Consider the following 25204-nt stretch of genomic DNA (forward strand, 5'->3'; position numbering starts at 1 on the left):
TATGTTATAATATTTCTGAATCTGTATTTTAAGGTATTTTTTTAGCACAGTTAAATATGTTTTTATATATAATATGGTGTTTAATTAGATTGACATAAAAAATATATATTTATGATTTAAAATTGATATGTAACGAATAGTTCATATAATTTTATTAAGGAGTCATAATTTATACATTAAATATAAAACAATTTTTTTTTTATTTCATATGATACTATTCTAAAATGATTATTTATTGACTTAATTTAAATAAGACCATTATTAATTTGAAATTCAAAGTAAATGTTGCTCTTCTCTGTAAATAATAAAGCAAAATTAATGTATTTTCTTTAATTAATGTATAAATATTTTTTATTTTTTACTTAAAACTAATATTAATTATTTTAATACCAAATATGTTTTAAATGAATATATCATAGAATTTTTATACAATGTAAAAACCATTTTATGAATCCTTTAGTTTATTTTCTATAGTATAAAGGAGAAAGTATATATATATAATAAATAAATATGCTTATTAAACATCAATTATTTATAATTGTATTCTAACTTATGTATGTCATGTCTTTACCATTAAATGAAGAATAATTCACATTTATTATTTTATTATAGTGCTTAATTTTGGTATTAATACATTCTTACAAAAATGAATTATATATATATTATATTGTATTTTTATATATGATTAAACTATATATTTATTTTAATTTTACATAATTAGAATATTAATTTGGTGAATTAAATATGTTAATATAATAATATATTAATATATATAATTTTGTTTTTCTTATAATAGTAATATTTTATATATGTAAATATATCTGTAAAAAGCTAAGTAATTATTGGAATTAATGGAAATAAATATAAATTTTCTAAAATCATATAAATATGTGGATATTTTTTTATATATACTTATTATACATATATATATAATTATAATTATTAAAGACTTATATCATTTTAAAAATGTGTGAAAATATACGTAGTTTTTATGGATAATTACTAATTAGTTTATATTTGTAACGCTTAATTTTATAATAAAATAAAATCAAAAGAAAATATTATTTTTATATATATAATTCATAAATACAAAATTTTTTTTTGGTTAATTTATTTTTTACTAGATATATTTAAAAAATTATTTATTTTTCTTTGTAAGCTTCAATTAAAAAAGCAATGTATATTATTTTGTAAGTAAATGCTTTGGTAATATATATTATGATTAAATATCAATTACGAAATATAATTCTTTTATATTTAAAGGGAAATGATAATATAAAATTAATATATGTTTTAGTTATCATACAAACGCTTTAAAAGTTAATGTGGTGTAAATAAAACAACACAAGCATATATTTTTCCTTGTAAAAGAATACTTAGGACCTAGGGGAAATAAGAAAAGTATACATATATAAAACTATATGGGGATAATGAAAACATATTTAATTAGTAATCTTATAAATAGTAGACATTTAATTTTTTAATAATTTTAAGTATTATTATATTTTATTAAAATATATTACCCTAAAAAAATACTATATATATCAGGAGAATTTTATTGCAAGATATTTTTTTTTTTTATTACTAGTAGTAATATATATTTGCATAATTAATTTTTCTTATGTAATTTCCTGGAAGATAAAATACAAGTGTATGCCTCATATGAAGGATATAAAGAATTCTGTTATGAGGAGAAGGTAAGTTATGTTATTTACTATTGTAACGATTTAAAAGATGAGGATGGAAAATTTAAAAAGATATTTAAGAAGGTATAAATATACCTAAAAAAATTGCCTAGTAAAAATAATAAGGAAGATCTTATAGATCGCTGTTTTTATTTGCAGGTATCTTTTTATCACAGATTGAGGAAAAATTTAAATACTCGTAGGAATAATAATAGTGAGATTAGTTTTATTAATAATCTTTCTGATGTAGAGAATGTCATCAATTTAAATAATTTAAGGAATTCAGCATGTTGGTTTAATTCTGATTTTAATTTTAAAACCTATAAAGAAGTGAATCATTTACATGATTATTTTAAGAATTACTGTTTTATGAAAAGTAAAATATGTGCTGTAAAGCATGAGAAGAAAGTGTATTTGCAAATAAATTATTCATATTAGTATATTATATACAAACTTTATAGGAGGGTGATGAGCGTGTTTAATGATAATAATTATACAGATAATTGTTGGGATTTTATTATTAGTGAAATGTATAACACGCTTACAATGTTTTTAAAATTAAAAAGTTTTTTCTTTAACAAACTTGATATTGAAATTATAAAGGCAGATAAATCTAAATAAATTAATTATTTCGTTAAATATACTACAGAAAGAATAATAAAAAAGAATAAATCATCAATAATGATTAAGAGCATTAATATTATTGTTTCAGAAACTTCTATCAAATTAACATGAAATTCATTCATTATTAATTCGTTAAATGTTTCTGAACTTAATGCAGTATTTTTTAATGTGTATCCCCTTTTAATTATGAATACATAACTATATATTTTTTTTTTTTTTTAAAAGGTTACAACTATAAATTCATTGTATTACATATATATTACACTTTTTTTTTTTAGATATTATCTCAATTTGGGGCTTAATTTCATAACAGTAAAAGAAAATAAATATATATATAAATATTAATAAAGAACATACGTGTTAATTATAAAAGAATGGTTCAACATATTCCAGAACAAATTCATTAAGAAAGATATTAAATATAGATTATTATATTCCATGATATGCCTCAGAGTTATTGAATATGTAACATACGAAGACAGATAATAACAATATTCAAAGTACACACATATGGTTTCACATAAAATTCAATTCAGAGGGAAAAAATGAAGAATTACAGATAAAGAACATGCAAAGAAGAATATAGTTAATTTTAAATTATACGTTATATCTATATAAAAGGAAATATAATTAATTTAAAACTTTTTAATGAAGGGAGATACGAGAATAACGTAATTATAATAATGAGAAATATTAGAAGGTATAAAATATATTTTTAAAAATATAATTTAAGAAAGTATATAAATAAATAAAGAGAAATATTTTTAAATAAAATAAAGAAAAAAATAATAAAAATGGAAAACAAATAATTTGAAATTAATACATTAATAGGAAGAAAAAGAAGAATCTATAAAACAAGTTTATATATTAGAATTAAGGTATTTGAAATACAAAAACATTTATTTTTATTTCACATTTGTATTTTAATAAGTAAAATGGAGAATATGATTTATAGAAATATTTACCAAGACATAGAATTAAATATACGTAACATAAGGCGAATTAGTAGGTGTTTACTTATACGTCATACATAATATAATTATTAAATTTTATGGAATGGTAGTTAAATAATATTTGGAAAACATATATGTAATTAAATGCCCAAGTCTAATAGTTAAAACTTTTTAAAGAGATAATTTTCTACATATTGAACCTAACGAAGTCATTAAAATAACTTCATATATAAAGTAAATATAGAATTTTTGTTATATATTGAAGTATCCGAAGAATAGTATTCATTATATATGAATGACTATGTGAGTATATTAACATAATGAAGTACTCGATCATATGTATAGAAATGAATTGTATGTTATAAAATTATATAATTTATAAAAAATTAATTAATAAATAGTTTTTCTTAAGATATATACTATTTTGTGAGAATGCTAAATAAACTAAAATAAATGAAAACAAAATCATATATTATCTTTAATACATAATCACTATGTTGAATAAATGTGCATAAACTCATATAAGTGAATATTATGAATGTCTTTTCTATATGATTGTGCATATAAGGAGAAAAAAAGTTACTAAGGGATAATATACATTTTAAAATCATATCGTTATAAAAAATGTATAAATAATAAAAATGAAAAACTTGTACAGTTCCTTCATTAATTAAAAAATATAATTCTTCATGTACAACTTATTAGATCCATAAGTAATAGCATAGTTAATATATGATATAACATGGGTGTGCAGTATTACTAATAAATAAAAAAATATTAAATAATAAAATTTTTATAGGATACATTTTATATAATTTTATAATTTTTTTTACCTATATATTAATGTCAAACAAAATTATTAAGTATTATATATTCACATGATCTTAACCATATAACAAATTATAAAAATTAAATAATAATATAAATGATAAATTATGAAATATTACCACGGAATATAACATAATGCATTTAGGTAGATAGAAAAATATTAAGATTAATATTAAAAAATAAGAGCATAATTTAACTTATGATATAGTTGCATAACGTAGAAAAGATTAAACATATTAGAAACAAAAAAAAAAATAATTCAAAAATTACTTTTTCATTTAAAGAAAAATTAAAATATTTAGAAAGTGACAATTAAAATAATTCATTTATGAAACAATAAAGTAATAAGTTTATTATGAAGTAATAAATATGGTTCTTTTGTTAGACTATAATTACATTTATATTAGGAATAAATATAGAATTATACAATTTCTTCATAATTACTTTTTTTTAATTTAAAATTATCTTTATATTTAATAGTTTTCGTTCCTTTTTTTTTGATTAATTTTTTTTTTTTTAAATGTAATATGAAATATTTTTTTTATGATTCGTATAATGTTTTGTGCGTATAATAATTTTTTAGTTTCCATTTGCAGTGATATAAACCACAATTAAAAAAATTAAGATATATAATATTTTTGTAAATATGTATTTCGCACAAAAACAAAAATTAAATTAAAATATATTTACGTATATATTTTTTTTAAATATATGCTTTTTATGGTATGTGTTTATAAAACAAAAGAAATAATAAACTTATTTTAAAAAATTGTTCTGAAAAAAATAAATTAATGATTTTCTTAACACATTATTATACTATTATATTAAAAAATATTATGTATAATATTTATTTGGAAATATATTTTATCAGAATATTTTTGAAATTATTACTAATAAATCAAAGAAACATCAACAAAAAATATTTTTGATTTTTTTTTTTTTTTTTTTTTTTTTAATCATAAACATTAATTTATTTAATGAATAAAATACGAAAAAAACGTTTTTTTATAAATTTATTAATATATTATATGCAATAATTAAATGTATTTCCAAAATATAATTCATAATATTATATATTTATTATACAGATACAAAACTTTCATATGGATTATACTTTTTAAAATATAAAATTTCATAAATTATAAACCATGAAAATCCCATTTCTTACAAATGTATTTTATTTCACAGAATTCATATTATATTAGTTATTACGGAATAATTTATAATGGAAATGTTCTTTTATTAAAATTTAATTTTTTCATTTATATTTATAATTAAAAACATTTAATTATAGTTACTAAATTTTATAATATGCAGTTTGTGTATGTATTTGAAATGCTAAGGAAAATTAATTGGAATCAATAATTAAAGCCTTAATGCATAAAATTATATACAGTATCTCCATTTTGCACTTATATTTTGAATAAACCAATAATTTAGAAATATTACAATAATAATTTCTTTTTATTCGCCAAAATATAATAAATTATTATGAAATCAGTCTACTATTAGATAATTATTTTATATATTTTGAATATTTATATTTATTAACGAACTTAAATTATTTTAATTCGAATTAGATTTTTATAAATAACATTAGAATAAAAATTTAATAGTTATTTTTCATTTTCTCTTTTGTAAAATACATATATATATATATATATATATTTTATTTAGATCTTTATGGAGAAATGTCAAAAAAAAATTTTAACTAATGTAGCAACCTTTATTATTAGCTGTACACTATGCTATTCTTAATTTTTTCTTAAATGAATAAATTATAATATTAATAATTAACATAATGAAACAAAAAAATAAGTTTCTCTTTTTTAATATAATTGCTATCTTTATTTTTTTAAGTTGGGTATACTATTTTAACAATGAAGTGCTATGATAATGTTTTATAATATTATTTTGTATTATTGATATTTAACTTGTTGTATTTTTAATAATACTTTTCCTTTGAATAAAATTATTTAATGTTTAAATAGGAAATATTTATATTTGTTTTTTTTTTTTAGAACACATTTAACATATCTTTGAATGAAAACTGCAGACATCGTAAAAAATTAGATACAAAAATTTATAGATTACTTGCAAAATATAAACGGAATAAGGATTCAAGTGTTGTATTTGTTAAAGTAAAGGTTCCAATTAAAGAAGAATATGCAGAAAAAGATGTATTTAACAAGGATGAAGTATTAAGAAGAAAAAATAATCAGTCAGGTAAACATATATCCAATAATATCCGAGACTATGAACTATCTAGGAAAAAAAATTCTTCTGTATGCACAAGAAGAGATTCACATTTTGGAAAAAGAATATATGACCATATATATTATAAAAATCATGTTAGGTTTGCTACGAATAATGATTTTAAGTTTTTAAAAAGTAGTAAAAAAAGAAAAATAAATATGTTACGTGCTTTATTTATCATATATCTACCCATTGTAATACTAAATATTGCTATGATAGATTTTAGTAGTTGGAACTAGAAATATTTTCAGGGTTGGAGATACCAATAATTATATTAATATATATATTGCCTATAGTGTTTATGTCATTGGCTATTTTTATCTGTAGGAAGCTTGAAAAATATGATAAAATGCTATATATAAAAAGTAAAATGAATAATAGGAAATATCGTCCTTTAACTAATATAAGTTTTTAAAAAAATTATGATCATTTATTTTCTTAGCTACATATATTCATTACAAGCATCAATATAAGTACATAACTTTTATTAATCCACCTTTAGATAAATAGTCTTTTTCATAGGAAACAGTAAAAATAAACGTTTTTCATTTTTTGGTGAATTTGAATGTTTTAATATTTTTAAATTTGTATTTTAAAGTATTTTTTTTAGTTTGACAAAAAGTTATATCCTTATATATATATATATGTATATTAAAATATATTATTTTGGAAAAAAAATATATATACATAAATATGTTACAAAATTATTACGGAAAGGCATAATAAAAATAACTTTGTAGTTATCTTTTGTAGTTTGTGTGTGTAACTGTAAAATATTGTCTTGTTTTTATTATTACCATGTTCTGTCTTAAAAACTATTTGTTGATATATTCAAAGCGAAGTTTTATTAATATAATATAAAAAATTAATTCCCTCCTTTTTCTTATTAAGGTACAAATTAAATGAATGATTATATATTATTATTTATTGTTGTATATTTTATTTGTTTAAATGTACATTGTAAATTATATATTTTATAAAAGTTATTTCATATATTTAATTTTACTTAAAATACAAATTCATTATATGAGAGCTAAGAATAAATTAAAATAAAAACAAATCGATGTAACTTATTGCATCAGATTTTAGGAGTAATTTAAAATAATATAGAGAATAATTACTTTATATTTATTTTACTTTGTTGTCCGTTTTTACTAAACAATTTGTTTAATGAATAATTAAAATGTAACATAAGGCACAAAAATGTAAAAAACTTTTATGACATTTTAAATATCAGAAGAAAGAGATAAACATCTTTTTGTTTATTTTTATTTTATTTTATGCTGTAAACAGTTTTTAATATTATTGTGCACTAAATATTATTATATTTTAAAATTTCTAGTAAATATTAAATTCCATTTTGTATATTTAACATAGAATGTTAATTTAATTTTTTTTTTTTGTTTGTTTTCCAATGTCTGCTTTTAATAATATTGGGAAATATTGCGGAATATTAAGAATTTTGAATATTTAGTAATTAAGAATGTTTATTATTTATATTTATTCTACATTTTGTTCTGAATATTTACTGAATTATTTATTTTATGATGAGTGTGTTGATTTTTTTTGTTTTTGTTTTTTTTTTTAATAATCTTATATTAGATAAATTTATGTAGACGTATGTGCACTGTGAAGATATTAAACCAATTTTGAACATTGTAAATTAATTAGTAAAAATAAATATTATAGTACGTTGTGAGAGTTAAGTGAAATATAAGTTATTGTAAAAAATTATACAGATGAAAATCCGATTTAGTAATAATTTTAAAGATTAATTAAAATATATAAATTTGTGATATTATATTTTAGTGCAACTATTAATAGGCGTAGTATAGGTTAATAGACTTAATATATTTAATGTAATGATTATTCTATAGTTAAAAAATGAAACAATAGGTGCACAAGATTTCAATATAAAATATATTAAATATAAGTTCATTTACTTTTGAACAGAGATTAAAGAAACTGTTCATAAGAACTATTAATATTATAACACTAAGAATATTATTATTTAAAAGAAAAATAATATATTATTATAAAAGTTATATTCAAGGGAAATGAAAATTACGAGTGACAATATATATAGAAGGGTTTAAAAATGTTATGGAGTTAATGCAGTTACACATATGTTTTAAATAATAGTTTTTCTTTATAATGTATAAGTTTACATAGGAACAAATTATATATTTGATAAAAAGATAAAAACTCTTAATATATAATTCTTTAACTTTTCTGAATATGTATAATTAATGAATATAAATTGACATGGATATTATTAATAAATATAACACTCAAAAAGTATTATGGGAAAATATAATTATAAAAAATGTCAAACTAAATTAGTTTCATGAGAACCTAAAAACCATTTATGAAATAGAACATAAAAATTTTGCCGTTATATACTCTTTGAAGAATACACTATCAATTTTTAATATTCCCTACATATAATTGTTGTAAAAATAATAAATTATAATATATAAAAAAGTTAGAAAATTTTAAGGTCGAAATGAGAATTGTTCTAAATATGTATGTAGTTATATATATAAATATACACTCAGTTCACATATAACGTTATGAAATAAAAAATATATATATCTTATTTTTCTATAGTGCTCAAAGGTAATATGCAGTATATGGTATAAACAAAAATGTTAAGTTTTTTTTATTTTTTTTTAATATAATTAATTACTTTTTAAAAGAGTAATTTTATTACAGAAATTGTTTTAATTTTATTTTTGTGTAATTAAAATAATATATTTAATTTTTCTTATTTATAATTATTTAAGTAATAAATGTTATAAACATTGAAGAATAAAATTATTGGAACATAAATATTTCTACTTTAAAAGGCATATTTCATAAAATAAATGTAATTTACTTTATTTATATTAGTTAGTTAAACGTTATAGTTTAGTATGTGATTTAAAAGAATTCATATATATAAATTAATAAAAAATATATTAGAAGTTAAATTTTCTAAAGAATTTTCAAGATGAAAATACAATTTTGATTTTGCTATAATACATTATATACCATATATTAAGATTTATTTAGGATTTTATTTATTTTGTAAATTATTTTGTTTAAATTTATTATTGAAGTTTCTTTTTTAAAATTATAGCAATTACAAGAAATATCATTTTAATAAATTTATTTCTAAGTTTCAATATTTTTTTTTTTATTAATATTTGTATTTTTATAGATCTTATAAATCCATTTTATTTTTAGAGAAGAAAAATAGAAAATAATTGAATTTCCCAAAATTTATGTATTTTGTTTTTAGTAATAATAAATAAAATATATTTTTATAAATTGTATAATAATTATAAAATTCTATTTATAATAATTTTATACAGAATTAAAAAATCGTTAATTAGGTCATATATTTTTAAAATAAAAAGCAAATTGATGTATATTCATTCCAAAGATAAAACCTTTAAAATAATAGTGCATAGATGATCTACATATCCTATGTATATATTACGGATTAACTTTCAAAATGTACAATAAAATAATAAATTATCTTTTTTTTACGTTTTTTCCATCCTATTAGAACTATTATATTTCATATAATGATTTAAGTCCTTTAGCTATAGTATAATGCTCAAATAGTTTAAGTACTCAAAATACCTTTAGTTATAGGAAACATAGGAAAAAAAAATAATAATCTTATTACTAATATTCATTTATGTTCCTATTCAAGCCGTATAATTTTATATTTTTTTTTTAAATAAAAAACAAAATCCTAAATAGGAAGGAAGCAGTTTTACTTTATTATCTTTCTGAAAATTATTAATAACTGAAATTTTTAGTTCTTATGTTAGATAATTAATATATATATATATAAAAGAAATTACTATTACATTTGGTTGATTAATTGAATGTCTGTTGATATATAAATAATTTTCCTCATATTATTTTATTAATTATGTTTATTAATTACATAATAAATGTTAAAATAATATTAACATATTTTCATTATATAAAAAAATGTAAAATAAAAGAAACGAAATATATATAAACTTTAATCTAAATATCATATATATATAAAACTTAAAAATAAATACCTATATAATATTTATATTAATAGTTTAAGCATTTTTGCTACGTTATGAATTACCAGTATATATTCGTGTACGAATAATGAATTTATATTCTTTAAAAAAAAAAAAAAAAAAGGTTTTTATATAAAAATGTTTTTCACGAATTTTTCAAATACTACAATTGTTAATATTTTAATATACATTTATATTAATGGTTATGTGTAATATTTATTGGAACTTAAGCTTTTTGATTATAACACTTAAGAATAGTCCATAACTTATTTTGTGATTTACAGGCTCTAATTGAAAGTTCAAAATAATAATTCTTTGGGAATAAAACATTAAGTTTTATTATGTATGAATTTTATATATGAAACATGTATTCAAATGTTAAATTAAGAAAAAAAAATTATTTAATTTGTACGAATAATAATGTTATTCTTCAATTCATACTTTTAATACCACATTTCTTGAATTTCTACTAAAATTAATAAAAAGTTTAAAAGAAATTAGATTAAAGTTTTTATACGAAAAATAAAAATAAAATAAGAAATTTAAATGTAAAGTTTATTTACTTTTAATTGTTAAGTGTTTTAATAAATTTAATTATCTATTATGAAAAATAATAATTTTAGTATATGAATAAAAATACTTAATGTTTCATATAGACCTGTAAAAATACTAAAAATTTTGTATGTATATATATATGAAATTAAAAATATTTAATTATTCAAATTAAAGCTACAACATTTTTTATAATATTTTTTTAGAATTAATTTATCAAAAATTATGATACTATATATATATATTTTTTTTACCCTTCATTTTAGGTAGCAGAATATATTAGGTATGCAACATAAAGGAACTATTCATAGACAAATATTCGTATAGTTATCCATATTTTTTTTTATTTTTCTTTTACAAATATAAAAAACCTAAAAGTAAGATATATAATTAATAATTATTAGGTGAGATACATCTCTGAATTATGAAATCGCTTATTATATGGATATTTTTATCATATATCTTATCAGTCAAGGTAAAATTTTATTGTATTTTCCAAATTACTTATTAGGTAATAACGTATTCATTATGATTTATAAAACGTTATACATATTAAAAAGTTCTTTTAAAAATAACATATATATATATATATATTAATTTGAGTCGATGGTAAATTTTTTGAGAACGTAATAATGTTTTTTTCACATTGTACTCTAAATATCATTTCATTATTAAACATACTAAAAATAAATTCCTCACAAGGTAAGAAATATTGTTATGTTGTTATAAAATTATAAAATTTCTACACTATATTAAATAAAAATAGTTTAAATAAATTAGTTGTTTAATAATTAATGTAAAAATGTTATCCAATAATATAATATATATGTCATTAAAGTAATTCTTATGTAGGACAATAATATGATCTTGAGTGTTATATTTGTCTGAATCACATTTCGAATATTAGATTACATATTAATCTATTGTATTTATTTATATATATATATATATATATTTATACAAAATGATATACATTTTATATATATAAGTTATATGTACAACATATCTTTTAATTTCATCAAAAGAAATTAACCATTAAGAAATAAAACGAAAATTTTACTTAAAATTTCAATAATTAATTTTCTATTATTTAATCTATATATATTTCTGTTTGTCATTTTTTAAATATATTAAAATATTTTTTTTTTTTGTTAATATATTATTTATTATTGTATTTTAATATCGGATAAAATTCATTGCACGTTTCTATTATTTACTGATTGCAGTTCTTCATAAGTCATACAAAATTAATAATGATTTGTATAAATTTTTTAAGTTTTGTTGATAGTATTATCCATCTATTATTTTTGTTATTATTTAAAACATAATATTTAATATTAAGAGGATATATTGAATATTTAAAGTATTAATATAAGCTAAATGAAATTCTAAATAAATAAAAAGTAATATGAACGAAATTGAAAATATACGTAAAAGTAATTTTATTTAGAAAAATGTAGTTTTTTAAATAACAAATTATAAGTTTTTCTTATATTATATGTATAAATTTACAATATAAGAATTGTGGTATATATCATTATGGAAATTGTGTAGACACATTAAATTTATAATTTATATTATATTACAGAAGAGTTAATAATTACCAAAATGTTATAATAGTGTGCGCATTCTTAAATAATAATATATTTGAAATATGATATATGAATATTTTTTTTTTTATAAATATGTTTAATTTTATGAACGCTCTTTCATATATATATATATGATTATCGAATAGAATGATGTTTTGTAGGAACTGTAATTATAGATTATTTTAATAGTATTATCCTAGATTATAATTATACAAATTATCTTAATATAGAATACGTGATATTCATGTTATGTTTTACTTAATTTAATTTAACTAATAGGATTACATATTACCGTTATATGTTTAATTTATTTAATATCACATTCCATAGATATAACATAGATTTATGAATATTTTATTTAAAAATTTTATCAGACATATGAAAATTTAATTATCGTATCATAAAAATAATTATATAAGCGTTAATGTTGCATTAATATAAATAATATATTTATTATTAGAACTTTTTAGTAGTTTTAATGAAATTTTCATATTACCATTATACAAAGTACTAAAATTATGTATATATGTTTAATGAATTTTCTCATATATATATATTATATAGTTAGATGTTTTATTATAAGTACTATATATCCTAATTATTTTATCCTTGAGTTATTACGTTAATATTGGTTATGTAGTTAATATTAATGTATTATTGTATCTCCATTATATTCTCAACATATATAGTAAATTTATATAAAATAATTATCCTTTAATTTTATGTTGTGTTTTTTTAGATACTTCATCTTGTTTACTGGCATATTGTTATATTAAATCTGTATATTTCTTTTAGAAACATGTTAATATGTATAATGTTACATTTGAATTATTATTAATGAAGTATTTTGATTTAACATTTTTTATTTTTATATTGTTTTAAAGTACTCTTTAATTAACTTGTTCAAATACAAATTCATAAGAAATGATGTGTCCACTGATGAAAATTTATAAATTAGAATTTGATGAATTATGATATTTTATATAATATATGCTGTCTACAGAATACATTTGATAATTTTAGATCAATTTATCGGTAAATTTTCACTATTTTTTCAAGATAATTAAAAATATTTAGTTTCTTTCCTATAGAATTAAAGAAAAATGTCTAGATGAAATTAACTCATTTTAAAAAAATTACATATCGTAAATTCAACTCCTTCAAAAAAAATTATTTATGTCAAAGTAATTAGAGGAATTGTAGAAAGAGAATCTATATTTTTAATTGGAATTAATTGTGGTGTTAGGAAAAAAAAAAGAAGAAAAATAATATAATAAGAGTTAATGTAATTATTGGATATAAAGAGATAAACCATTAAAAATCAGCATGTGGATTTGCTTCTTCTCACGATAGCAAACATTATACTGAGCATTTTTTAGTAACTGATTTTTATTGAGAATCAGTAGCTTCATATAGATAATTCAATTATTTTAAGAACGGTAAATGTTTATATTAAAATATATGACTATTGTGATTAGCATATTAATATTTAATCATTTTCAACTGCATGCAAGAATTATTGACTTTTTTTGTAACATCAATTTATACGACTGTTAAATAATTAGTAACATTTTTCAGCATAGATGAGAAGACAGGATATATTAATTGAATTATGAAAACTTTCTAGATATAATAAAACATATAATTTATGCATTAAATTATAAGATTGTAAAAATATAAACAGTTTTTCTTTGTAGAACTTCGGAATATTTGTTACTTTAAATTACAGATGAAACCATGTAAACAAAAAATTATTTTAAGTAAAAATTAAATTTTTAAATAAACGAATTATTTTTTGAAAATACAGTATTATATATCTAGTATGAAAATGAAAATAATATTTTGAAAATTGAATTTTAAAATTATTTTATGTTCAACTTGTTATATAGCTATATATTAATAATATTTTTTATTAAATATAAAAAACATATAAAGTGAAAAGCATATAAAATTTATTGTGCTATTTATATGTATAAAGACACAATTGTACTGTAATATATATATGTAACAAGAGAAAAATTGATTATTTTGCTATAAAATTAAACTATTTGTTTATTATTTCTTAATTTAGGAAAGACTGAAATTATTTAGCGAAATAAAAAACTACATAAAAACAGATGTTTTAAAAATATGTTTACAAACTATGAATGTTTCTAAAACAAAAAAATTGAATTTATAAGCAAATTTTTATCAGTATTTTAATATATAGTGTTCTTAGTTTTCGTATTTTATTTTATAATATATATTTATTACTATTATACAATTTTAACTGGGTTAACATTTATTATATATGGTAATATTATGTTAGAGTAAAAAGGTGGCATTCATAAAATGTATGAAAACCCAAAGAAATTTAAAATGTTATTTTATAAATATCGGGCTAAAATCGATATTAACTTATATCAGTGTAAATACAATAGTGTTACCTTTTTGTGTAACTTTTTTTAGTTTATTTTTTTGTAGAAGTGTAATATTTAAAAAAAAAAAAAAATTGAATTTTATATTAGATGATTAGATTTATTTATTAATTTAAGAACTATTTTGTAATTTATCATTTTTTGTCTGCTATAATATATAGAGAACATAAATATATTAATGGAGTGTATTTTTGCTGTTAAAGATATTTTTATCAAAATATTATTTTATGTTTATTAAATTACATTTCTAAAATATGTTTCTAATATAATTTATTTGCAAATGAATAAACAAAAAATAATTTATTTTTTCAAAATTTATAAGTATACAAATTATTATATTGTATATTTTGCGGAATTATATATTTTTCATTTTTTTGTATTCATTGTGTACATATAAATTCAGGTTATAACATTCATATTGTAAATATGTTTCATTAGAAAAACATATAATTTCATATGCTATTGTAAAGCAAGATTTTTATAACAATTTTTCTTTATATACTTTTTTTTTTTTTTTTAATTTAATACCACTTTTAAAAGTATAAATTTTATTAAAAAAAATATATAATTGGAACAAATTTTAAATATTATCATTTAGAAATAACGGTAAAAATAAATATTAATTAGAAATTATAATATTCAAAATTTATTAGAGAAACACGAACAACTTTGATTTTTTATTTTCCTTATATATATTTTTTTTTTCTTACAAATGAAAATCTAATTTTTATTTTAAAATTATATCATGAATCATATGAAATACGAGATTTATAATTAATTTAGCACCAATTTTATGAAATTTTTTGTTTTTTCGTTTATCATTACAATTATTATATTGTTATGATAATTAATAGATTTTAAAAATATCAATCATTTGCTCCGAAATATAATATTTAGCAAAAAAGAATTATCAATAAGAAAATATTATTAAAATTAGCAATTATTTCTTAATATGCAGAAACATATTATTAATTATATTTTATATAAATTGAATATTTTTTACTATTATGAAATATTATTTTTATTTTATTTAAAAAGGGATTAATAAAAAAAATTTTTTGATTAAGGTAACTTATTAAATAACTAAATTAAGTGTTTTAAATAATTATGAATACATTCAAATTATGTTATAATTAATGTTAGTTTTTTATAAATAACATTAATGTTAAAATAAGGTAATAACATTTTAGAGTTCTCTTATATTTTCTATGTTGTAAAATGTATTATACTTATTATATGGATATTATTAATTTTTTATGAAAAACATTTTTAGTGTTTCTTGTCATTGAAAGAATATTTATTATCAATAATTTGTTATTAACAGGAAATAATACAATATTAGGAATCTACATTATGAAAAGGAAATTTAAGTTATTGTTTTTTATTAAAATTGAGACATTTATCTTTTTAACACGGATGTGTCGTTTTAATAATGATGTGGTATAATATGTTTTAATTAAAGTTATCTTTGTTATTCAATTTTTTTCTTTTTTAGTTCTAATAATATTTATTTTTAGCATGGATTTTTTTATTTTTTTAAATGGTATATATTACTTTTGTTACTTTAGAGTACTTTTGTAAATATTTAGATGAGAAAGAAATTAGTGATAAAAAATCATGTACAAGAACTTATCGTTTACTAGCAATGCATAATAAGGAAATGTGCTTAAATTCCGTATGGAAAAAAGAAGATATTCTAAATAATGGAGATTATGAAAAGAAACATATATCTAATAATAAAAGAGTATCCAAAGGAAAAAATAAACTGCGAAATGAATGTACATCCATTAATTCAAGAGCCTATAAACAAGCTTGGAAAAGTAAATCTTCTGTGTACAATAGTGTAAATACTTATTCTGGAAAAAGAATGTTAGACAAAATATATTATAAAAATGTACGTAGGTATAGTACAAATGCTGATTTTAAGTTTATAAAAATATGTATACAAAAAAAAATATGAGGCATTTTTTGCTTTATTTATCTTCCATTTAGTAGTTGGAGTAGCATTAGCTATGTTAATATATTTGTTGTATGATAGCCTAGGCTCTATAAGCACTATAGATTTATTAAAATATTTTGGATCATTATATATATTATGGATTATAGTTTTAGTAAGGCTTTTTTATATCCTAAGAAAAACTGCAAACCATAAAGAATTATTACATTTAAAAAGTAAAATGAACTTCACAGAATAACATTCATTACATAAAATAGTATTTTATGACTATTAAAATATATAATTTTCTAATTGATAAACACAATTAACGAACATATCTATAATTTCAGAGATACAATAGGTAGACCTGCAGATGACGGGTTTTTTTGATCCTCAAGAGTAAAAAGTTACATTTTTAATTTTTTTTATAAATGTGAATATTTTAAACTTTTCCACATTTAATTTTAAATTATCTTTTCATTTTACAACAATATTATCATTTATATATATAATTTTGTATATAACAAGATTTTTTTGAAAAATGTATGTAGCTTCATAAATATATATAAAAGAACAGTTTATATATTTTCATTGATGTATGTGTCAATTTATGTTTGTAATTGTAAAAAAAACATTCTGGACTCTTTTTTATCTTATTTTAGTCTTATTTTCTATTTTTTGCAGAAATTAAAAAATGTATGATTAATTTTTCTTATTAAGAATAAACATAACTTGTTTTTCTTTTGAAGAAACAACGTGAATGAATATACTAATATTGTTATATATATGTTTTCATTTTTTTCTTTTTTTTGTTTGTGTATACATAACAGATGAATAACTAGTTAAATCAATCTTATCAAAATACAATTTGTTTTTTTACGTTTGATTTATATTTTCTTTATAATAGCTAAGATTAAATTTACAAAAAAGAAAACCAATGAATCCTAATAAATCAGATAACACATGTAATTTCATATAATATATGAAATAATTAATTTTCATTTATTTCGTTTCACTGTCTTTTTACTATTATAATATAATTTGTTTAATCAATGATATAAATTTCTTTCCAAGGCACAAAAAGATATATGGTATTTATGATATTTTAAATCTTATAAGATAATCGATAAGAACCATTTTTGTTTATTTTAATAATTTTATTCAGGAATATGCTTCTTTTGAATTATAAATATAATTATATTTACACATTTCACTTTAATGTTTTGGGTGAACAGTAGTTTCCAATGTTTAATGTAACATGGAAAATTACATTTATTTTTTATTAACTGTTTTAGAAGGATACACCTTAATAATATTTATGTATAAAAAAAGGAATAAATAATTAATAATTCAAATTGATTATTTAATTTATGTTTGTTTTATATTTTTTTTTGTATATTTATTGAATTATATGTTTTATAAAAGGAGCATTAACATAACTTTATTCATTTCTTTATTTTTTTTGTTTTTTTTTTTTAATTTTTTATTTGTCAAATGTAGTTAAATGTTCATACTATATAAATGTGTTAAATAACGTTTTAATATAATAGATTAATAAAAATATAAATTAATATTAATAAAGTACTATAGTAAAATAAGAAAAATATTTTTGTAAAAAAATATTAGATGAGAATCGAAATTTCACTCATTTTCTTTATTCATTAGAATATATATTTTTGTGATTCTATTAGCATTAATAGAATAGTTAAGAAGAATTAATAAACTAGTTGTTAATGTCAATGTACAATGGTTAATTAATGAAACAAAGGGAAAATAAAATTTTGTTTGACAATGTATGTGATATATTATCTTTTATTTTTAAACAATGCACTGAGATAAAAAATGTTATATATACCATAACTATATAACGTTAATGACATAATTGATTGGAAGAAGAATAATCAATTATTATAGAATTTATGTTCAAGATAAATAATTATTATAAGTAATAATGTATCTAGAAGAAAGAAAAATGTTAATATATATATATATTCCTTTAATAATGAGATATACTTATGTTTTACACATTTAGTCAAGGCAAAATTAACTATTTCAAGGCTTAGATATTAGGTTAGTTCTATAAAAAATATAGAATACATATTGGTGTTATGTAATTTTTATTACAATTTTTTGTAGACGTTTTTTAATTTTACACATTACTACATTCTTTCAATAAACTATAGGATTCTTATTTTTATCCTTTTATTATTATACTTATTTAATTTTGATTCAATTATGTTTTATAAAAATATATATATATACTTATCATAAAATATATCGATGACAAAAAAAAATTTATATCTTTATTCTTGGCAAAATTAAACGCATAAAACTATAAAAATTTCTATTAAATGTATAGGGATATAAAGAACATTTTAAAAAAAATATGTATTCTGAAGGATTTTTGAAAGTTTGAATTAATTTAATTATTATTAATAAATTGTTTTTTTACAGTTTTGTAATTTATTTCATAATATAACTAATAAACAGATTAGTTACGAATTTTCATGTGTTAACCCCGTTTTTATGAGGAAAAAATTTAAATCATTAAAGTATGTATATTAAGTCTTACTATGAATAATATAAAAATAAAAATAAGGATAGTTATAATATGGTGTATAGGAAACAAAAACTTTGTAATAATTTTTATTGCAATATTTTTTTCAAAATTTTAGATAATTATGTACGGGTATCTTAAAACTTTAGATGACTTCAAATTAAAATGTTAATACCATTTATATCTTGTTTTTAGAAATGATTATTTTATTTTTATTATAATTTTAAATGTAAAAAAGAAAATATATACATATATATATATATATATATTATCACAATAGGATTACATCGTACATCTATGCACAAGAAAATTGTTTACAAGAAAATATGTATTTTAACAAATAATAGTTATATATAATACAAACAAAAAGAAAAATTAGAAAATAAAATAATGAAAATAATTAATTATCTTATTAAAATTCTAATTTTAACATTTTTAATTTTCCATACAGAATTGTCCACAGGTGTTCGTCTCATTTTATGTAGATCCCATGTATACATTTACAAGGAAAAATATACGAATTTTTTATACAATGGTTTAAACAGTACATTTTGAAATATATGAAGTAATTAGAAATAAAAAATATATTAATATTTCTCTACAATTTCCATCAAAATCTATGAAAATTCAAATTTATTGAATAAAAATTAGGTGCAAAAAGTTTGAATGTGTAATTTCTTATATTTATTTAATTAAATATTGTAAAAAAAAAAAAAATAGATTAACTTTTTAAATATATATTATTAAAACATGCTTAAAATATAAAATGAATGTTACGCATTTATAAATTATCTATAAAAAAATAATTCATTTTTTCATTTTTATTCTGTTTTAAAAATAAGATTTATTTTTTAAGATATTATTTATTGTCAGTATAAACTATACATATATTTATACATCTTAAAAACGGTATTAACGCTCTATATAATATATATATAAACCTTAGGAAAAATTATAACATATATTTAAATATATGCATACATATATTTATATAATATTATGAAAAGTTATATGTAATTTTGCTACCTTAAAAGAAAATTTTTATATTTATATATATATAACAAGTTCTTAGAAGTGAACTATTTTGAAAAAACTAAGATAAAAAAGGAAGAATTTTAAATATATTATTTCTTCATATATGATAATATTTAATTCGTTATTTTATACATTTAATTTACTAAAAAAAAAAATAATATATATATAGTACATTTTTAAATTTTCAACATAATATATACTTAATTAAATTTTCAGTATGAGATTAACAGCATAATTATGAACATTAATAAAGCATTTAATGGCTTAAATTATTCATTTATTTCTGATGACATTGTAGTCTCAATTTATTAAAAAATTATAAATAATACACATTTTATAGGGACATTATTTTTTAATATATTTATAAAATATGATATATAATTTTCAAAAAAAAGAAATAAGAATATATTATAATGTATGTTACAACATATATAGATTATAATATATTTCTCATAATTATTATTTTATAAAATAAATATTAACAGTTATTTTTTAAAATAAATAAAATTTGTTTTTATACGTCAAAGTAATAATATACATTTATTTTGTTTAATTAAAATCTAAAAAAGTCATATTTATTATCATTATAAAGATAATTATGAATTTTTACCATAAGATGAATCATGAAAATCATTGCATTCTACAGGAATATAAAAACATGAAGTAACATTGTTAGTTCGAATATAGCTAAGGTATTATTCGTATACAATGATTTGTATTGTTCTATTATATATTAATTTTTTGTGCACAAAACTATATTTTTTATAAGATTCTATTGATATAGGAATATTATATATATTAAAACATAATATGCAATTAAAGTGAACAAATAATATAAAATAAACTTTTAAAAATATCATAACATTCATATTAATGAAAAAATGATTAATTTAACTTTTTTTTTCTTCTGTATTAAAAAGAAAAATTATACATACATGTATTTATAAAATAATAACAGTTATAAGTATGTTTTATAAGAATGTATTCCGTAAAAATATTATATATATTAGTTATTGTTGATAACTTCCTTACATAAAAATGTTTACTTCTAATTATTCATTTAATTCAGACATTAACTTAATTTTATTATATTTTTCATTATTTATTAAGAGCTTATATAACCCTATTAGAAGTGAGACAGATAATATAACCATTAATATCCCAAATGATATTAAGAAAAAGTATTCTTTCGCTCCCTTCAAGATACCTTCTACTGCTGACCATACTGTTTGCAAATTTAATGCAGTTTTAATTTCATCCCCTGCAGTTTTCAAGTACTTAAAATGTTGTAATATTGGCAATCCAAATGCGAACAAGAAAAAAATGAAAGTTATAAAAGCTCCATATCTGTATTTTCTGAATTTAATTTTTTTTAAATCTATATCACAAATTCTCCTTTTTTTTTCAAGTAAATCATCATAGTCATTTTTATTAATTAATTTTTTTTCAAAATGGAAGTATTTACCATCAAACATCCCATTTTCATAATCTATAACTTCTGTATAGTACTGCGCCTTATTTAATAAAGTTCTATTAGACTGTCTGTTTTTTCCTTTGTTAATCTCTCCATTGAATGGTTTATCCTCTTTAAGATCTAGAATATTTGAATCTTTATTCTTTTTATATTTTGCTAGTAAACGATAACTTCTTGTATTTAATCTTTTACATGGTACCCAATTCTCAATTAACAATTTGTTATTAGTTCTCTAAAAAAATTATGTTAATATACGTTATTTCATACAATAAATAATCTAATAATAATAAAAATTATTAAAAAAAATAAAACATAAAAAATATAAAATTTACAGAAATCCATATATAACATTATCATACTGTATCACAACAAAAATGACATATCCAACTTAAAATCATAAACGCAGAAATTTTGAAAAATAAGGTGGTATTAATTTTTTGTTCCATTGTATAGATTATTAATATACATATATATTCAGCAAGGGAAAAATTAATAACTATTTATTTTACTGCTTATTATAAGGGATGCTATATTTATTTTTAAAAGAATTTGTTTTTATTACTTCAAAAATATTTAATAAAATATATATAATTACTATGTATTTTACTGTATATACAAGGAATAAATCTTTAAAAATATTTAAAAAGTTTTTAACGTTAATGATATAAAAAAAAAAAAATAACTAACATTCATTAAAATAAAATAATATATATTTATTTATAAATATTGAAAAAATATTATGTACTTATTTACTCTAAATAACTGATTAAATAGATTACGTATTAATCTTATTGAGAATAAACAAAAAAAAAAATATACGATTTATTATTATACAAAAATACTTAGTTTACATAGCATGCAGAATGTAGAGAATATATATATTATATAATGCTCTTCATATTAAAAATATAATTGCTAATTTTAAAAAGGTTATCCTTTAAATAATTCTAATTTTATAAAGACATATTTCAATAAGTTATTATTCCTAAAATATATTATATATTGAAATATATTAATAGAAAAAGAAAATTTCTTTTGTGAAGCCTGTTGTGTTACATACAGAAATTGCATTACTTATTGAGTAAACATGGGTATTTTTTTATAAGCTATAATATAATTTTTAAAAATCAAGTTTTTAATATAATATTATATAATCTATGAAAAAATAGGTATAATGTAATGATGTATAAAATCTGATTTTCTATTTTATTTCCATAATTTTTAAAAATTTTAATTCTAAATTAAGATTAATTTATAATGTTATTTCTATAAAAAAAATATTCATATTCAACTAATTTATTTTTTTTAATTAATAATATATATTTAGAAGATATATGAATAGTAAACATAATTTTAAATGTACTATTAATATTCTAATAAGAAATATTTTTAATTTTTCTATGCTGATATGACCATATGTACCTGCCTAATTTTCTGTATATCACATGTGGAAACTTGCAAAGGAAAAAAAAGGGATAAGTTATTTCACCAGTTAAATGATTATATTTAAAGAGTATGTAAATTTAATAAGTAGAACTTATATTCAAATTATAATTTTCATTTGAGTCTATGAAAAATAAAATTTAATATTTGAAAACTACCCAATAAAATGCTGTAGACAAAAACTTACAAACTATATTTATTTAATTAAGCATTTAAAAAAATATTTACTTTTTAAAAATAAATTATACTTATCCAAAAGAAAAAAAAAGATAAGTATTTATATATTATCTACAAAAAGATAATTTTTTTTTTTACGAATTTTATTTTTTTTTAAATTATTATTAGAATACAGATAATTAATAATGCTTAATATAAATAACATATATTTTTGTACATCTTTAAAGTGCTAAAATATTACAAAATATATTTATGGACAAAGTAAAAGTAGAGTATATAAAGAAATATTTATCTATTTATCATTGAATTATTTCAGAAAAAAATACATTTTTTTTAATATGTTAAATGAAAATTTTTATATTTATAGTTACATAATACAACTCGAGCCATATATCATTATGAAAAAAACTAAAAAGAGAACAGAAAACAATTTAAACAAATTATTTTTTAATATATAACCGTATTTTATTTGTTAATTTAACTTTTAAAAGAATAAAATGTCTATATTTGTTGTATTTATATACTTACGTTATTATATATATTTAATTCGTTTATTAAAAATTTAATTTACACCACAATTAATATGAATAATTAAATAGTAATTTATTTGAAATCTTAAATGTTTCTAAGGATATATAATTCATAATTTATATAAGAATTATAAATAATTAATAATTAATAAGAATAATTTATTAATATAAATTTATATATACATATATCATGTACAAAAAAAGGGATGTCCGTGAAAAAGGCATTTAAATTAATACACTTTATGTCATGCTCCACATAGAGTACAACTTATAGAATATTAAATTTCATATATAATTAAAATATATATATATAAATATAATGAAGTATATTAACTTCTTTTCATTCAATAAAAAATAAGATACGTTTATTTTTGATTCAAAACTAATAATATATTTTCTTAGTAGACTAAACAAATTATCATTTTAGACAGTAATAAGACAAAAAAGAAAAGAAACAATTTTTTGGTAGAATATAAATATTTTACTTTAATAATTATATATGTTGTGTGATGTCATATGCTAATTTAAAGTATATATATATATATATGTATATATGTATATTTTTTAAATGAAACTATGCTTAAAAATATGTGTGTACGAATTCTTAATATTTAGTCAAGTTCAAAAAAATTTTTATATTACAAATTAAAGAACATTAAAAGGTTCAAATTCGCGAAAAAACTAAGAACATATTGTTTCATTTTTGTCTGTCAAAAATGTCATATATATATTGGGATATATAGAGAATTTAAGAAATTATGATTATGTTTATTAAGAATAAAAATATTATATCTATTACTATATACTTGGAAATTCTTTAGGAATATATATATATTCCTTACTATGTATATTATCTTTTACTGAACTTAATTTTTTTATATTTTTAACATATGATCGTAAAAAACCTTTAATATAAGTGTGATACCTAATATAATGAAAGAAAAGAAATATATTAGTTGGCCAATTGATTGTCCTAGAACAGAAATTTGGGCGTTAGTGGGATCTGCATCTAAGACCTTCATATCCATGGGAAACTATCTTTTAAATTTTCTAATGTGATTGACAATATTTCCTTATCTAATTCTTCTAT

The 25204-nt window shown here is 17.6% G+C and overlaps 3 protein-coding genes and 1 pseudogene across 3 annotated transcripts, besides 1 other annotated feature; 3 read left to right on the forward strand and 1 right to left on the reverse strand.

Annotated features, from left to right (window-relative positions):
- Positions 1 to 1662: 1662 nt before the first annotated feature.
- PmUG01_13059300 (uncharacterized protein) lies at positions 1663 to 2123 on the forward strand (the record flags this gene model as incomplete). Its single annotated transcript, XM_029007588.1, has 2 exons — positions 1663 to 1697; positions 1862 to 2123. 2 exons carry the CDS (start codon positions 1663 to 1665, stop codon positions 2121 to 2123), a joined length of 297 nt encoding a protein of 98 aa, XP_028863962.1.
- Positions 2124 to 5891: 3768 nt separating this feature from the next.
- Positions 5892 to 6585, forward strand: PmUG01_13059400 (Plasmodium exported protein, unknown function; the record flags this gene model as incomplete). The annotated part of the gene is made up of 2 exons (XM_029007590.1): positions 5892 to 5975; positions 6112 to 6585. 2 exons carry the CDS (start codon positions 5892 to 5894, stop codon positions 6583 to 6585), a joined length of 558 nt encoding a protein of 185 aa, XP_028863963.1.
- Positions 6586 to 16315: 9730 nt separating this feature from the next.
- PmUG01_13059500 lies at positions 16316 to 17157 on the forward strand (annotated as a pseudogene).
- Positions 16316 to 17157: a sequence feature (Plasmodium exported protein, unknown function, pseudogene).
- Positions 17158 to 21542: 4385 nt separating this feature from the next.
- PmUG01_13059600 (fam-m protein) lies at positions 21543 to 22410 on the reverse strand (the record flags this gene model as incomplete). The annotated part of the gene is made up of 2 exons (XM_029007591.1): positions 21543 to 22196; positions 22324 to 22410. The coding sequence occupies 2 exons, from the start codon at positions 22408 to 22410 to the stop codon at positions 21543 to 21545; spliced, it is 741 nt and encodes a 246-aa protein (XP_028863964.1).
- Between the last annotated feature and the right edge of the window lie 2794 nt (positions 22411 to 25204).

The sequence above is a fragment of the Plasmodium malariae genome (genome assembly GCF_900090045.1).
Source record: "Plasmodium malariae genome assembly, chromosome: 13".
NCBI lineage: Eukaryota > Apicomplexa > Aconoidasida > Haemosporida > Plasmodiidae > Plasmodium > Plasmodium malariae.